This window comes from Eschrichtius robustus, chromosome 16 (genome assembly GCF_028021215.1).
Source record: "Eschrichtius robustus isolate mEscRob2 chromosome 16, mEscRob2.pri, whole genome shotgun sequence".
Lineage (NCBI taxonomy): Eukaryota > Metazoa > Chordata > Mammalia > Artiodactyla > Eschrichtiidae > Eschrichtius > Eschrichtius robustus.
In genome coordinates, this window is record NC_090839.1 from 86471304 (window position 1) to 86487195 (window position 15892).

At 54.8% G+C, this 15892-nt stretch overlaps 3 protein-coding genes across 7 annotated transcripts; 1 reads left to right on the top strand and 2 right to left on the bottom strand.

Annotated features, from left to right (window-relative positions):
* Positions 1 to 851: 851 nt before the first annotated feature.
* On the bottom strand, positions 852 to 2495 carry MBLAC1 (metallo-beta-lactamase domain containing 1). The gene has a single exon (XM_068524613.1). The coding sequence runs from the start codon at positions 1958 to 1960 to the stop codon at positions 1145 to 1147; it is 816 nt and encodes a 271-aa protein (XP_068380714.1). The 5' UTR covers positions 1961 to 2495; the 3' UTR covers positions 852 to 1144.
* A 105-nt stretch (positions 2496 to 2600) lies between these two features.
* Positions 2601 to 6871, bottom strand: CNPY4 (canopy FGF signaling regulator 4). Of its 2 annotated transcripts, XM_068524614.1 has the most exons (6): positions 6665 to 6871; positions 4638 to 4764; positions 4443 to 4539; positions 4082 to 4204; positions 3460 to 3577; positions 2601 to 3367 (listed from the first exon to the last, which is right to left on the bottom strand). In XM_068524614.1, the coding sequence occupies exons 1-6, from the start codon at positions 6765 to 6767 to the stop codon at positions 3234 to 3236; spliced, it is 702 nt and encodes a 233-aa protein (XP_068380715.1). In that variant the 5' UTR covers positions 6768 to 6871; the 3' UTR covers positions 2601 to 3233. The 2 variants fall into 2 exon arrangements, with proteins under 2 accessions (XP_068380715.1, XP_068380716.1); XM_068524615.1 differs by lacking the exon at positions 4082 to 4204.
* Positions 6872 to 7110: 239 nt separating this feature from the next.
* TAF6 (TATA-box binding protein associated factor 6) lies at positions 7111 to 15854 on the top strand. 4 transcript variants are annotated; one of them, XM_068524966.1, is made up of 16 exons: positions 7180 to 7203; positions 7466 to 7646; positions 10981 to 11196; positions 11289 to 11375; positions 11506 to 11659; positions 11870 to 11926; positions 12011 to 12130; positions 12359 to 12504; positions 12603 to 12680; positions 12793 to 12894; positions 13001 to 13183; positions 13568 to 13642; positions 13775 to 13900; positions 14451 to 14624; positions 14924 to 15121; positions 15264 to 15854. In XM_068524966.1, exons 2-16 carry the CDS (start codon positions 7611 to 7613, stop codon positions 15642 to 15644), a joined length of 2133 nt encoding a protein of 710 aa, XP_068381067.1. In that variant the 5' UTR covers positions 7180 to 7203; positions 7466 to 7610; the 3' UTR covers positions 15645 to 15854. The 4 variants fall into 4 exon arrangements, with proteins under 4 accessions (XP_068381069.1, XP_068381068.1, XP_068381067.1 ...); XM_068524968.1 differs by lacking the exon at positions 7466 to 7646 and having other exon boundaries at positions 7111 to 7203; XM_068524967.1 differs by lacking the exon at positions 7466 to 7646 and having other exon boundaries at positions 7164 to 7182.
* The last annotated feature ends 38 nt before the right edge of the window (positions 15855 to 15892 follow it).

Genomic DNA, 15892 nt, shown 5'->3' on the forward strand with positions numbered 1-15892 from the left:
GATAAGGGCAGGTGCCATCAAGCTCTCTCACCTGGAAGACCGCAACGGCTTTCGATCTAGTCCAGCCCATTCTACTGTTGCCCCACTCCAACCCCTTCTCCACTCAGAACAAGAGTGAGTATTTTAAAACATATATGAGACCAGGTCAACGGCCTGGTCTTTTGTATCAGTATAAAGCCAAAGCCTTCTATCTCAGGACAAATCCAAACCCCTCACTATGGTTACCAAGGCCCTGCAAGATGGCGCTGCCTAACTCTGTAGGCTCATTTATTGCCACTCTTCCCCAGCGCTCTGCAACCCAACCCCAAGGTCTTCTTGCTGCTCAAGTAGGTCAAGCCTGCCTCGGGGCCTTTATACCTGCTGTTCCAGCGCCTGGAATGCCCCTCTCCCATACCTCCATGTGGCCAGCTTTTTCTCATTCAGTTCTCTCATCAAACATCACCTAGGAGGCTTTTCCTGACCACTCTCCCACCCCAGTACTCTACACCCTTCTCACCCTGCTTTTTCTGCATATCAGTAACCAGAACCCGTAATTATCTGATTTACTACTATTATTATTATTTACCTGTCTCCTTGAGTTTGTCTGGCTTGGTGTGTTAAGCAGCATTCATTGAACGAATTAATAACTTAAAGTCAGATGACTAGAATGATACCTGTCTGCCCTGCACCTTCTCTCAGCAAGCTGCCTCCTCTGAGAAACAGGCGATGTATCGCCAAAGTGTCCCCTTGTTGCACTTGCTGGATCTTATCTGCATGATTATCACTATGAATGCTTCACATTTACATTTAGGGCAGTATGATTTTTTTTCTTTTTTCTTTTTTTATTGGAGAATAGTTGAAGGGCAGTATGATTTTCAATGCAGTTTCTACTTTTATTTTGGAAGACTCTCCCAAGAACATTCTCCCATTTTACTAATGAAGCCCGAGAGGTGGCACACAGCTGAGCCAGTCCTCGGTCCTAGTGATACTGGTGACAGCTGTGGCAAAAGTACTCTGTCCTCGCTGGAAAACTGGCCTCCTGGAAGCGCTGGAAGTGACAACCCATGACTCCTCTCTGACACGTCCTCTTGTGTCCTGGACGTCAGTTCCTTGTCTGGGGGTGGGGGGCTGGGGTCCCTGAAAGGAATCCAGTCAAGACTGGGGTTTATCGGTGCACCGTGGGCTCCTTGTCTCCGATCACGAGATCTGGCCGGCTGTTCCCCAGACTCTCTGTCTCTGGCGCCGAGGCTTCCCTGATCACCCTAAAGGGGGCTCCGTGACCAGGCACGACCACGTCGGCAGTGCCTAGGACCCTCCTCCGGCTGTGCTCCTGGGACACCGGGTCTTCGCTCAGCGCCTGCCACGAGTCCTCGTCCCCATCACGTTCAAACACATCGCCCACTACCATGACGGTACCCAGGGCCGTGCCAGCCACCACCACGCTCACGTCCCGCTGGCCACCATGGCCGGGCGTGGCCCACACCTCGAGTCCCGGCCCCAACCGCAGAGGCTGCTCCTCAGCCAGCCCGTGGGGGAGGTAGCGGCCCCCGGGGAGGCAAAAGTCGTGCGAGACCAGCAGGGCCGCGCCGGGAAACAGCCCCAGGTTCCCGATGTGGTCCGAGTGTCCGTGGGTCCCCACCACCAGAGTCACATCTCCCGGGGCCACGCCCTGCCCCGCCAGGGCCCCCAGGAGCGCCTCTCGAGCCCAGGGCCCCGCGGTGTCCACGAGGATGGGGCCACGCGCCGCCTCCTCCAGGGCGGTCTTCGCCTCGTAGCCCTCGGGCGGGGGCTCTCGGTGGCCGGAGGCCGGGCCCCAGGCCTGGGGCAGAACAAGGGTCACGGAGCCGTCGGCGCGCACGGCGTCGCCGACCCCCTCGGGCTCCGCGTAGCCCTGCAGCAGAACCACCACAGAAAAGGCATCGCCGGGCATCCGCAGAGGAGGCTCCCCGCGCAGCGGCTCGGTGCGCACTAGACCGCTCATGGCCGGAGAGGGACGGGCTGGGGAAAGGAAGTGGGGCCTTCGGCGACTGTCCGCTCCCTTCGGGTTTCCACACTCGCCCAGCCTCCGCGGAGTGAATCTCAGTTCCTTGCCACCCCTCTCACACCCTTAAGTTGGCATCGCCCAACTGAACTTCGGCGAGAACGCACCCGTCCCTCAGCGTCTTCGGCCACCACCCCGCTCGCGTGTGAGGGCCTCAACCGCCACCTTCCGGAGATAACCTTGTTATTTTCTTCATTCTAACCGGAGCTGCTCTCTACCTTGGACCTAGTTTTAGCGCCTCTTAGGTCTTGCCTCACTCTGAGGAAAGAAGAGACAGCGGAAAAGCGCGTGGGAGTTTGTCCTCTGCGAGCTCCCGTAACCCAAGTAGGGCGGCCCAGGCGTCGCCGCGCACGTAACTTAATTACGGCGCGTTTTCAGGCATGCGCGGACCGCGGCTGCGCAGTCCCAAGCCTGAAATCCGTCTCATCCTGCTGATCCGTGCCACCCTCCTTGGGCTGCAAAACTACAAAGCACCGTTAGCTTTTAACAGGACGGCGACCAACGGCCCTATTCACTGGGCGCTGTCGTACCGGCCAGCTAAGATGTGTGCACGGCAGTTGTTTGAAATTTGGGGCCCAGCTGATATTTTAAAAAAGTTTACTAGCGTTATAGAAAATTTGGCACCTTTGATATTACGTGGTGGCCCCGCAGTGAAATTAATATGAAGTAGACCAAGTGTCTACCCCAGCTAACTTATCAATATTACCCCTTCCCCATCCAGTGTCCCCTTCCCGTTCACAGATTGTTGGCATGTGGCCTCCTAGACGCCAGCAGCGTGTATAGGTCGTAGAGAATGTCCATTCTGCTTCTTTGTTATGAGTCTAAAAACAGACCCTCGAGGGGCAAAGTGACTTTGCCAAGGTCCACTGCTTCTAAGCCATGCTGATCTCTGGGTCCGGTGGGGAGTAGCGGACATATTTAAATATCTCAATACTGTCACCACACACACCTGACAAGGGGATAAATGGCAGGTAGAGGACTCATATGTCGGCGCCGGGCTTCCACCTACTGCTCCCACTTTTCTCCCCATAGCTATGCCATGCTGCTCCACCAGGATCCTGCCTGAGACTACACGGGAGAGAAGAGCTACAGGCTCTAGGGTGGGGTCACTCACACATACACACACTCTGAAAGCTGTGGGGCAGGGAGCGCTCAGACTTCAGAGGGTTCTTCTCCAAGACCCCTGTCCCTCCTGGGGGCTCAGAGGCAAAGGTCAGAGTTCCTCTGGGTCATGCTTGGGGTGGCCTGGTGTGTTAGTCACCTCCTCCTCCTCCTCCTCCTTCTCTTCCGTCTTCTCTTGCCCATCTGTGAGCTTCTCCTTTCCAGTCCAAGTTTCCTGTAGACATGCTAGGTTGGGTGATAGAAAACAATTTAGACATTGGTCCTGGGGAGAGGGAAGGTTGTGGCCTGGCAAGAAAGGGGCCAGCCCCCAGGCTTACCAGTTTCAGTAGCTCGGAGCACATGACCTTCACAGAGAAAATGCTGTAGGGGCTGCTCCTGATGGTGGAAATACCAGTCTCCCACGACGTCTTCAAACTCCTCCAGCATCGTCTCACACTGGTCAGGTGGAAAGGTCAGAAGGGTAACTGCTCTGCTGGCCTCTGCAGACCCTCCTCTCTGCTCTTCACTCCCTGTCTCCCCACCCCACTTCGGAAAGGCAGGGAACCAGGAGGTTAAACTTGGCTCATTAGATGTGTGATCCTCATTCATTCAACAGACATTTACCAGCACCTACTCTGCCAAGTAAGTTATTATACTCCGAGTCTCAGTTCCTTGCCTGTAAAATGGGAAGTGGTAATACTACCTACCACATCAGGTTGTTGTGAGGGTAAAATGAGGCAGCAGCTGGAAAGTATGTGGCCCCAAATCGGGCACACAGTAGGTGCTCAGTAAGTGGCAGTATATATCATTAGCCTCCATTATTACTTCTTGATATGCTCCTGGGCCCACTTCAGTCAATGGCAGAGTCCCTGCTCTGCTCAAAGATGGACCTCCTTAGGATCTAGCTCCCCTCTCAGGTTCCCTTCTCACCTCCCTGGGCAGTGCAGTATCCTATCCTACCTGCTTCTTGAGGAACGTGACCTCCACGCTGGGCTCATCCCACAGCTCCAAAGGGATCCCCAGATCCACCTTCACCCCCTTCTGCACCAGGCCTTTCAGCGTTGCCATGGTCTGACTCTGCCCCTGAGAGATGGGAATTTGAGATCAGCCCAGGCCACTGCCCTGCCTCCTCCCCTTTTTGCCATATCAGCTTTGTCAACTACTGGAGACCCCGGTGAGTTCCACAGAGAAGAGATGAGGGAGTCTACGATGGGGAGGGGATACTCCAGAGCTGGGGGGAGCTGGGCAGACATCGTGAGGACCTCGGGGTACAGGTTGTAGTTTCTGAGAGATGGGATCCTGCCCTGGAGAAGAGTCTGACCTTGGCATATCTCAGTGAGCCCTCGCGCTCGGCATGAACACTGTAGTCCAGGATCCGCTCACATAAATTCTCCAAGGCCTCTTCCAGCCTTGTCTCTCTGTGGGAAGAGGGGAAACAAAGACTCCCTGGATGCTGTGGGCACTCCCAGGGCTCCTTCAGGGATTGGAAGGTGGAAGAACACCAAGAAGAACTCACGAAACACTGTAAGGGATGTGTCTCTTCCTCTTGCCTGTGTCCAGCACCTGCCCCAGCTCCAGCACCTCTCGAGATCGGCCAGTGCGACTCAGCTCTTCCTGTAGCTCCAGGCTCAGCAGTTTACATACTAGATGTCCAAGGGGACGTGAAAGACAAACAAACATACCAGCAACTCATTCGGCAGATAAGCAAAGGCAGCAGAGCACAGTGGTTATGGGTGCAGGCTCTGGAGCCAGCCTGGCAAGGCTGGAATCCTGACTCAACCACTTAGTAGCTGGGTGACAATCCTGCTGTGCCTTGGTTTCTTTACCTCTAAAATGAAGATAATAATAGTACCTCCCTCACAGGGGTGTGGTGAGGATTAAATCAATCAATCTATGTAAAGCCCCAAGAATAGTGCCTGGCACGTGATGAACACTGCCTAAGTGTTTGCTGTTTTCTGCAGTTATTTATTGAGCCCCTTCTGGATGCACAATAGCAATACAGAGAGCAATAAGACCCATGATCTATCCACAGGACGTTGCCAATGTCTCTGGGGATAGATAAAAAGATGATGACAATATTGTGTAATGGACTCTACCAAGAGACTTAATCTCACTAGGAAATGCAAAATTCATTCAGTGGTCATTCATGGACTTCCTACTAGCCTACAATTTCCTCAAGGATGAGCATTGTGTCTCTTCCACCACTGTCTTCCCAGCACCAGTGGGTCCCAAGAAAAGGACAGGCCTATACAGAAGTGCCAAGCAAACTAAACACAGGGGCAAGGAGCCAAAGTGTCCCAAATGTGCCTATGGCACTATGCTAAGGATACACAGGGAGACACAGGTACTCTCCTTCCCTCCAGTGCAGTGGGAGGTGACAGATAAGGAAGGAGGCTTCCAAGGGAGGTGACATTTAAACTGGGTCTTGAAGAACCAAATACAGAAGGGCAAGGATCATTCCAGGAAAAGGAAAACAACAATGTGCAAAGGCAGAGAGGTGTGAGAGGATGAGGCAGCCTCAGTGACCGCTGAGAAGTTCAATATGGCTGAAGCATGGGCACTTTGGGGATGGGAGGTGGGGTATGGAAATGTAAGAAAGATGGAGGCCAGACCACAAACACTTGGATGCTATGCCAAAAACGTTGGCTGTAGTCTCATCACAGCAGGAGGCCTGAAGAAGTGTTAAAGCAAGGACGTACACAATTGAGTCTGTGTTTAGAAAGACTGACAGGTGTAGGGGGTTAAGAGTAGGGACACAAATGAAAGGAGAGGAGAGATGAGGACCAAGTCAGGAGGAACATTGCTACTGAAATGCAGCATGGAGTGAGGCGAAGGGGAAAAGAATCCAGGAAGAAATTAAAGCCAGGGAGGCAACAAACCAGGGAACCAGGGCACCCTGAAGTGCCCCCTCCCAGCTGGGCCCCATAGGTGATACAGCCACAGAAGATGCTGCTCACTGTAAAAGCCATACAGTGCACACCCTCTGCAAAACCTCACAATTATGGGGAACCTCTCCCAGTTGTGTGGCCTCCTCTTTCTTTTATGAGCTTCAAAGGCTGACATACTCACTCCCAAACCCCCTCAGGAGGGCGTGGGGCCTATAATTTGGGAGCGTCTCCGCCGGGGTGGAGCAGAGGATGTCCACAGGTAATGAGCCTGACCCCTCACTCCTGCAGGCTCTTCAGATTTAGGTCTGGTGGCATGGAGGAGACGCACACACTCACACACACGATGCTCAGTAAAGTGGTCGGTCCTGGGCCGATAGTCTCTGCACTACAATTCCCACAAACCATTGGGGGGCCCAAACCAGCAAGAAAAAGCGGGCTCACTCTGGATGTCTCATGGGAATTGTAGTGCCATAGTTTTGGGGTAGCGCTATGTGTTCCCTCCGTTGACCCCATTCGAATTCCACCAGGCTCCATCAGAACCTCCCTCAGGTCCTGAAGGAGGTCAGGTGACCCACCCATCACGGTCCATTTGGTCTGGCCCAGACGGAGGTGGGGCAGAGGGATGCGAATAGGGGCTACTACTCCCTTTAGATACCTTCGCATTTGCTGGGCAAGCGTTCTGTGTTATCGGCCTCCTCCTTCGGCGTCCCAGACACAGTCAAAATGAAAAGCAACATTCCCAACCTCACAGGTCCCATGATCAAGTGCCGTCCACAGCCAACCACCTCCTGCCTTCAAACCAACTTCGGGCAGGCAGCGGGCCCTTTAAATCCCAAGGCTGTCGGCTGCAACTTTAATCCAGCCTGGCATGGGAAGCGCAAGCGCAGTGCCGGCTCGAAGAGGGCGGGGCTTCGCTGCGGGGCGGGCTTCCCCGCCTGGTTTTGTGGCGCCTCCCAAAGGTCCTGGCTGCCGGATAGTGAAGGAATAAACTGAAGTAATTACAGCAAGAGGGTGTGCTCCTTACACGTAGGCACAGAGACAGCATTTTATATAATTTCAGGCCGTGAGCCTAGGGGGCTTATTCCGGCTCGTGGAAGGGGCAGTGACCTGCTCTCGGTCTCTGCCAGGACCTGTTCCTGGAGGGGGCGGGGCCAACATGGCGCCGAGCGCTGGGTGAGCGGCGCTTTGGCGGCGGTGAGAGGCTTTTCCTGCGTTGGGCGCTCGACTGGCGGGGGCGGGTCTGAGTGGTGCCCGGGACTAGACCCTTTGAAGGGCCCGTGTGGGGTCCCGGAGGAGGACGGTTGGTTGTGTATCCGTGCACGTGGGGACTGTGCGTGTGCATTGGAGGGATGTTGGGGGGATGAGGTGGGCTCTCTACGCCTTCTTTCTCGCTGTACCCATTGCCTGGGGACCTTAGACCTGCTTCCCTGCTGGGGAAACTGCTATACGGATCTAGGTCAAGTTAATCTTCTGGGAAGCCTTCCTGACGACTCCACTGATCTGAGGTTTCCTGAGGCCGTGGCGTGTTATTTGACCCTTTACTGGCAGAGGGTACCGCGGGGTATTGAAGGATTAGTAGGAGTTCGCCAGGGAACTGGGACATGACCGCCTCCTGTATACCCGGCTCCAGGCACAGAGTATGTTGAATAAATGTGTTCCCTGCAGATAAGGCTTATAAAAGCGGGGGAGGAGACCTGGGATGGTCTGAGAAGAACTAACTTGTATTTCGCCCCCATCTTCCCGCCCCTCCATCAGGCCCACACCCGCACTCCACATACACCTCGCAGTCAGTTCAAAACACTTTTGACATTAGTCTTCCTAATGCCAGCTTGAAGCGAGCCACTTTCCTTTTGGACACAAAGTAGATTCCAAGCTTGGGCCTATATCTTGTTCGTTTGATAACAGTGGTACTGAGGGTTTAGTGAGCACCTAATTCCTAAGCCTTACAGTTCATTCATTTATTCAACAGATATCTATTGAGTATCTAGTGTGTCTCAGGCACCAGTCCGGGGTCTCAGAATACATCAGTGAATGTAACAAAGATCTCTGTTCACACAGTGTGGGAAGGGGAGATGTGGTGGTGATAAACAATAAGAAATAATACAATATATATCAAAAGATGTTAAATTCCTTGGGAATTTTTTTTAAAAAGCAGAGTGGGGGTGGGGTGCAGTATTAAACAGGGTGATGGGAATAGGCAGCCAGGGAACATCTGGGGAGGAGCATTCCAGGCAGAGGGAATAGAGCAAATGTTTGAACAGCAAGGAGGACAGTGGGGCTGGATCAACGTGGAAGAAGGAAGGAAAGGAGGTCAGAGATGCGATGGGGAGAGAGTAAATCACGAAGGAGCTTGTAGACCATAATAAGGATTTCGAATTTACTCTGTGGCACATTGGGAGCCAGTACAGGGTTTTGAGCAGAGAAATGACCCAATGTGGTTTATTTTTTGACAGAATCACTCTGGTTGCTATGTTGGGAATAGATGTAGGGAGCAAGGATGGAAGCAGGAAGACCTTATCAGGAGGCTATTGAAGTTCCCCAGGGGCTAGATGCTGGGGAGCTGGCCACACAGTGGGAGTGGCGGATCAGGTTGGATCACCTGGTGGATTTGCTGTGAGGGCTCACATAATGAATGAGCGCCTGGATGAATGGCGTTGCTATGAAGATGAGAAAAGCCGAGGCTGGAGCTGGTGGGGTGGGGGTCATCAGGAGTTCAGTTTAGAAGCGATTCTAAGTAGCCAGTTTGATATACAAGTCTGGAGTTAGGAAGAAAGCTCTGGGCTGGGGATATAAATTTGCCATCATCAGCCTATAAGCGATACTGAAAGCTGTGAGAATGGTTGAGGTCACCAAGGGAATAAGTATAGCTCATAGCTGTACAAGGACCAAGCCCAGGGCACTGCAACATCAAGCAGACGAGGAGAAGAGGAAGAACCAGCAGAGGAAACGTAGAGAAAGTGGCCAGTGAAGGAGGAGGAAAACCAAGAGAAGGTGGGGTAGCAGTGGTGTCAAGACAGTGTCTCCACAAGGTAGTAGGCAACTATGCTCTGTGCTGCTGAGAGGTCGAGGAAGATGGGGAAGGAGATGGGACTTTGGATTTGACAATGTAGAGTCACAATGACCTTGATGAGTGGTTTCAGGCACCTGATGGAGTCAAAAGCGTGACTAGAGTAGGTTCAAGAGGAATTAGAGATAAGACAGCTCTTTCAGGGAGTTTTGTTGCAAAGAGGAGCCAAAAAAACCCCCAGAGTATCGCTAGTAGAGAAAGTGGGATGAAGAAAAGATGTTTTTTTCTTTTTTAAATTATTTATTTATTTATTTATTTATGGCTGCGTTGGGTCTCCATTGCGGTGCGCGGGCTTCTCATTGCGGTGGCTTCTCTTGTTGCGGAGCACGGGCTCTAGGCGTGCGGGCTTCAGTACTTGTGGCACACGGGCTCAGTAGTTGTGGCACGCACGCTCAGTAGTTGTGGCTTGCGGGCTCTAGAGCGCAGGCTCAGTAGTTGTGGCACACGGGCTCAGTAGTTGTGGCTCGCGGGCTCTAGAGCGCAGGCTCAGTAGTTGTGGCGCATGGGCTTAGTTGCTCTGTGGCCTGTGGCATCTTCCCAAACCAGGGCTCAAACCCGTGTCCCCTGCATTGGCAGGCAGATTCTTAACAGTGCCACCAGGGAAGTCCAAGATTTTTTAAAAATTCTTAATTGTGAGATACACATAACATAAAACGTACCATCTTAACCATTTTTAAGTGTACACGTTAGGGGCATTAAGTACACTCACACCCATCACCACCATCCATCTCCAGAATGCTTTTCATGTTGTAAAACAGAAACTGTACCTATTAAACAGTAACTCCCCCTTCTCCCCTTCCCAGCTTCTGGCACCCACCACTCTGCTTTCTGTCTCTATGAATTTGACTACTCGAAGAACCTCATATAATTGGAACCATACAGTATTTATCCTTTTGTGACTGGCTTATTTCACTTAGCACAATGTTCTCAAGGTTTATTTGTGTTGTGGCGTGTGTCAGGGTTTCCTTCCTTTTTAAGGCTGAAAAATATCCCATGGTATGGGTGGACCACTGTTTTGTATTTTGAAGATGGGAGAAATAACTGCATTTTGTAGGGCTAATGGGAGTGATCTGGTAGGTCGAGGAATTGACGATGATGCAGGGAGGGTGGGGAATGCTGGAGGGATGCTTGAGTTGGGGAGGGGCATGACCAGAATCTCTACAGTGACAGGGAAGGCAGAGCATGTGGGCGCCGGTGCTGCTCAGTGGGTGGACGTGGTGGTGGGAGCCTGGGGAGGTCTCTTCTCCTGGCCAAAAATCAGGGAGGAGAAGAGGTGTCAGATGAGACAGAGGGAACCTGGGTGCACTGAAATGTAGGACCATCAGGCAGCATTAAGGGCCCGTTTGAAGTTCGTGGCCATGAAAAAAGTGCACATTGGTCAGGATGGTTGTGCATGTTCTCATCACGTTCAATTGTAAGGGCACACAGGCTCAGACAGGGAGAGTTGTTTTTAACCAATGTTGTCTTTTTGTCAAGTGTGAATAATGATGCATGACGGAGCAAGACACATGAAAGCAGGCACATTAACAACCTTAGGGAAAAAAGATGCTTTCCACATTTTACAGAGAAGAAACCCAAAGCTGGGAGAATTTAAGTAGCTTGCCCAGTTAACATAGCTAGGTAGTGCTGGGGCTGGGATTTAAACTGAGAGCTGAGATCATTCCACTATACCTCACTTGCACTGTGCCTGGCATAGAATCAGCTCGATAAATTGTGTCGAATTGGGTCCAAGTGCTACCTCCTCCTGTTCAGCCCGTGCTGCTCACGTGGGGATGGGCAAAGGGCACCCCCCGAGCCCCTTCCCTCCTCACCTCTCCACTGTCCTCCCTTTGTTGTGGCCCCTCCTGAACGGACAGCCCCTCTTCTTGGGATGTCACTCACGTTTCCTCTCACCCCCCTGCCAGGGTCTCCATCTCTCTGCCCTGGGGCATCTTCCTTTGGGGGAGGGAAGGAGGGGCTCCAGAATGGCTGAGGAGAAGAAGCTGAAGCTGAGCAACACCGTGCTGCCCTCGGAGTCCATGAAGGTGGTGGCCGAGTCCATGGGCATCGCTCAGATTCAGGAGGAGACCTGCCAGCTGCTGACAGATGAGGTCAGCTACCGCATCAAGGAGATTGCACAGGTACCCTGGCCTCCCTGCACTGTATGGAGGGTGCTGCCCAGGCCGCCTTCCTCCCCAGGGTCTCGGGCTGACGTCTGTCCTCCCACCCCTAGGATGCCTTGAAGTTCATGCACATGGGGAAGCGGCAGAAGCTCACCACCAGTGACATTGACTACGCACTGAAGCTAAAGAACGTCGAGGTGATGGGAATGCACAGGACTGAGGGAGGGGGCAGGGTACTGAGACCTCCCAGACGGTACATTTGCCTCAGCCAGACCTGCCTGCTTGGGCTCCCTTCTCATCCCAGCGTCTCTCTCCGTCCTGTTGTAGCCACTGTATGGCTTCCACGCTCAGGAGTTCATTCCTTTCCGTTTCGCCTCTGGTGGCGGCCGGGAGCTTTACTTCTACGAGGAGAAGGAGGTTGATCTGAGCGACATCATCAATACCCCTCTGCCCCGGGTGCCCCTGGATGTCTGCCTCAAAGGTTGGGGAAGGGGAGGGGAGAGCAGGGGATGGGGAGGAGGGGAAGGGGGGAAGGAGCAATGCGTATTGGTGTGAGGAAGCACACGGTGAAGGAGCCCTCAGTGTGAGATCCCTGCTGAGGAACAGGAAGGAAAGCACGCATCCCTTAGTGTGGAGGGACTTCCTGATGTCTGCGCTCAGCCGTTCACCTTGACACCTTCCTTCCTTGCAGCTCACTGGCTGAGCATTGAAGGCTGCCAGCCAGCTATTCCAGAGAACCCACCCCCAGGTAACCTCCGTGCCCAGCGTCCAGCACCCACCCCTCTCCCTCCTCCTCCCTTTACATCTCCTGCCTTGACTGCTTTCCCACCAGCTCCCAAAGAGCAGCAGAAGGCTGAGGCCACAGAGCCCCTGAAGTCAGCCAAGCCGGGCCAGGAGGAAGACGGCCCCTTGAAAGGCAAAGGTCAGGGGGCCACTCCAGCTGACGGCAAAGGTCAGTACTGCTGGGCCAGGCCTCTTGCCCCAAAGCCAGATGGTCATTTGTGAAGTGGGTGAGGTCAGGGCAGAGGGCGAGACCTCAGGCCAGGAGCCCCAGAGAGGACCAAGAAGCGCAAGGGAAGCCGGGTCTCCCTGGGTGGGGGAGGTGAGGGTTGAGGTTTGTCTGGTGCTGAGGCCTCCTCTGGAGCTTTCTTTTCTGAACCTGCCTTCCCACTTCACACAGGGAAAGAGAAGAAGGCGCCACCCCTTCTGGAGGGGGCCCCTCTGCGGCTGAAGCCCCGAAGCATCCACGAGCTGTCTGTGGAGCAACAGCTGTACTACAAGGAGATCACAGAAGCCTGTGTGGGCTCGTGTGAGGCCAAGCGAGCGGTGAGGCCCCGCCCCCGTCCTGGCTTTACCCCTCGGAGGCCCCCCGCCCCGCCCCCCCCAGTGTCGGCCCCTCCTCACTCGCTCCCCTCCCCCCACAGGAGGCTCTGCAGAGCATCGCCACGGATCCGGGGCTCTACCAGATGCTGCCGCGCTTCAGCACCTTCATCTCAGAGGGGGTGAGAGGACGCGGGAGGGGGGGACCTAGGACGAGGTTCCGGGGTGAGGAGGAGGGAGAGGAAGCTCACCGGAAGGGTCCCGCTGCCCCATCGCTTCCCTCCCCGCAACCAGGTGCGCGTGAACGTGGTGCAGAACAACCTGGCCCTGCTCATCTACCTGATGCGCATGGTGAAGGCGCTGATGGACAACCCTACTCTGTATCTAGAGAAATACGTGAGTGGACCTGCCCGCCCACCTCTCATCCCAGGCTCTGGGGACCCTGCCGCCACCCCCAGGAGACCACTTGTCAGAATCAGCTGACTCGAGGCTTCTGCCTTAGGTGCACGAGTTGATCCCGGCCGTGATGACCTGCATCGTGAGCAGACAGCTGTGCCTGCGGCCAGACGTGGACAACCACTGGGCGCTGCGGGACTTTGCCGCCCGCCTGGTGGCCCAGATCTGCAAGCACTTCAGCACGACCACGAACAACATCCAGTCCCGCATCACCAAGACCTTCACCAAGGTGAGCCGCTGCCCATCACTACCCGGGGTTGTCACCAGAACAATGAGAGCTTCACTCAAACCAGTGTGGCCGCAGGAAGTGATGCTGAAAACCAGGGGCAAGAGGGCGGGGGGTGGGGACTGGGACTTGAGCTGCATCTGTAGTGTCTTTTTTTTTTTTTTTCCTAATTGTGTGATTCCATTTACTTAAAGTTCAAAAACCAGAAAAACTAATCTCTGGTGGTAGAGGTCAGAATAGCGGCTGCTTTGGGGAGGAGAGGGTGGCTGGGAAGGAGCTGTCATGTCTTAATGGTTTACAAGGAAAATGTGTGTATGAGAGACTTTGGTCCTTAGTAGTTAGCTTTTCACACCCCTTTGTTTGGGTTTATTTTCCATCCCCTTACAGAGCTGGGTGGACGAGAAGACCCCGTGGACAACGCGCTACGGCTCCATCGCAGGCCTGGCAGAGCTGGGACACGACGTTAGGCCCCAGTGCGGGGAGCCCCGGGGGAGGGGGGGGGGGATCGTGAGGTCAGAGTGGGCAACGGCCCCCTGACCCGGGAGACCCTGTGGTGACCCCAGGGCCCCGGCTTCTCCCCTTCTCTTCCAACAGGTGATTAAGACTCTGATTCTGCCGCGGCTACAGCAGGAGGGGGAGCGGATCCGCGGGGTCCTGGATGGCCCCGTGCTGAGCAACATCGACCGCATCGGGGCTGACCACGTGCAGAGCCTCCTCCTGGTGACGAAGCCCCACCCCCGCCCTCCCCCACTTCTTCCCGCGGATCCCCCTCTCCACCCCCCACCACACACACACACAAGGACAATGTTTAGCAAACATACAGCATCTTCCATTCATCTACCCCGTCTTCGCCTCTTACGTTCAGGGCACACCTCAGAGTCCCATATTGCTTCGCAGCTGGAAAAACTGAGGCACTAAGGAGTTAAGTAAGAAATAAGAGTCTTAACTCTCAGCCTGTGACTTCAAGCCTGCACTGCCCCTGATGCTTCTGCATCACTCTGGCCCATTCTGTGCAAGGCACATGCCCTGTGGACCGGCTGGCCCTTAGATATCACCAGCGTAATTACTCAGCAAGTTCTCCACTCCCACCAGCTGGTGCCCAGGTTCTCTATGAAGAAAAACCACAGCATTCCTTACACACTGATAACCCAGCACAGCCTGGCTTCCAGCGTGAACACACTGAAATAGTGGGTGACCTCCTTTCTCACCCCTTCCCCCGTCACGATTCTCAGTCACTGCCCTCCCTCTACCTGGCTGCTCTTCTCTGCAGAAACACTGTGCCCCTGTTCTGGCAAAGCTGCGCCCACCGCCTGACAATCAGGATGCCTATCGGGTAGAATTTGGGTCCCTCGGGCCCCTGCTCTGCTCCCACGTTGTCAAGGCCCGGGCCCAGGCTGCTCTGCAGGCTCAGCAGGTTAACAGGACCACTCTGACCATCACCCAGGTCAGTACAGGGTCCGGGGAGGACAGGTGAGCAAGTGGTACGGTGAAATGAAGAAACACACGGCGGTGGTTCCCATCCGGGCGGGACGCACAGACAGACACCACGTACTCGGGCACACACACTGACTTTTGTAAAACACAGGGCCCCCTGAGTCAGCCGTCTTTGGGGGTGTCTAGGCCCCCTTTGTGATGATGCCCCAAACCCAGTGAGACCCACTGAGGAGCAAGAGGAGCCCTTCTTTCCATAGTTGGTAGTTTTCGTAGATGGTGACATTTTCTTCCTGCTGCTTCTTCCTACAGCCCCGGCCCACGCTGACCCTCTCACAGGCCCCCCAGCCTGGCCCTCGGACCCCTGGCTTGCTGAAGGTCCCTGGCTCCATCGCGCTGCCTGTCCAGACACTGGTGTCCGCTCGAGCTGCTGCCCCGCCTCAGCCTTCCCCTCCCCCAACCAAGTTCATCGTCATGTCATCCTCCTCCAGCGCCTCATCCACCCAGCAGGTATGTGGCGCCGTGTGGGACCAGGGGTGGTGGGGGCTGTGTCACCAGGTCACTGATTATTTGGCTGGGGCAAGGGACGTACCCCCGGCCTCGGGTGTGGGGAGAGTGCAAGGCAAGCGGCACTGCCTTTCTTCCCGCCCAGGTCCTGTCCCTCAGCACCTCGGCCCCTGGCTCAGGCTCCACCACTACCTCTCCTGTCACCACCACCGTCCCCAGCGTGCAGCCCATCGTCAAGCTGGTCTCCACCGCCACAAGCGCGCCCCCCAGCACTGCCCCCTCTGGTCCCGGCAGTGTCCAGAAGTACATCGTGGTCTCTCTTCCCCCCACAGGGGAGGGCAAAGGAGGCCCCACCTCCCATCCTTCTCCAGCCCCTCCCCCGACCTCAGCCCCCTCCCCGCTTGGGGTCAGCGCCCTATGCGGGGGGAAACCGGAAACTGGGGAGAGCCCCCCTCCCGCTCCAGGGACTCCGAAGGCTAATGGCTCACAGCCCCCCGGATCTGGCTCCCCTCCGCCTGCGCCTTGATGCTGTCACACGTCTGCTGACCTTCTTCTCTCCCCTGTATTCTCTCTCTCTCTCCCTCTCTCTCTCTCTCACACACACACACACACACACACACACACACACACACGCACACATGCTGGGTGGAAGGAAATAGTAGTCAGCTTCCCCCACATGACTTTCTCTTTCAGTATTGTACAGTCAGTTCCTCAGAATAAAAGCTTGATTTTTAAATTGTGATCCACCTCAGTCCTTCCTGGGTCAGATCCCAC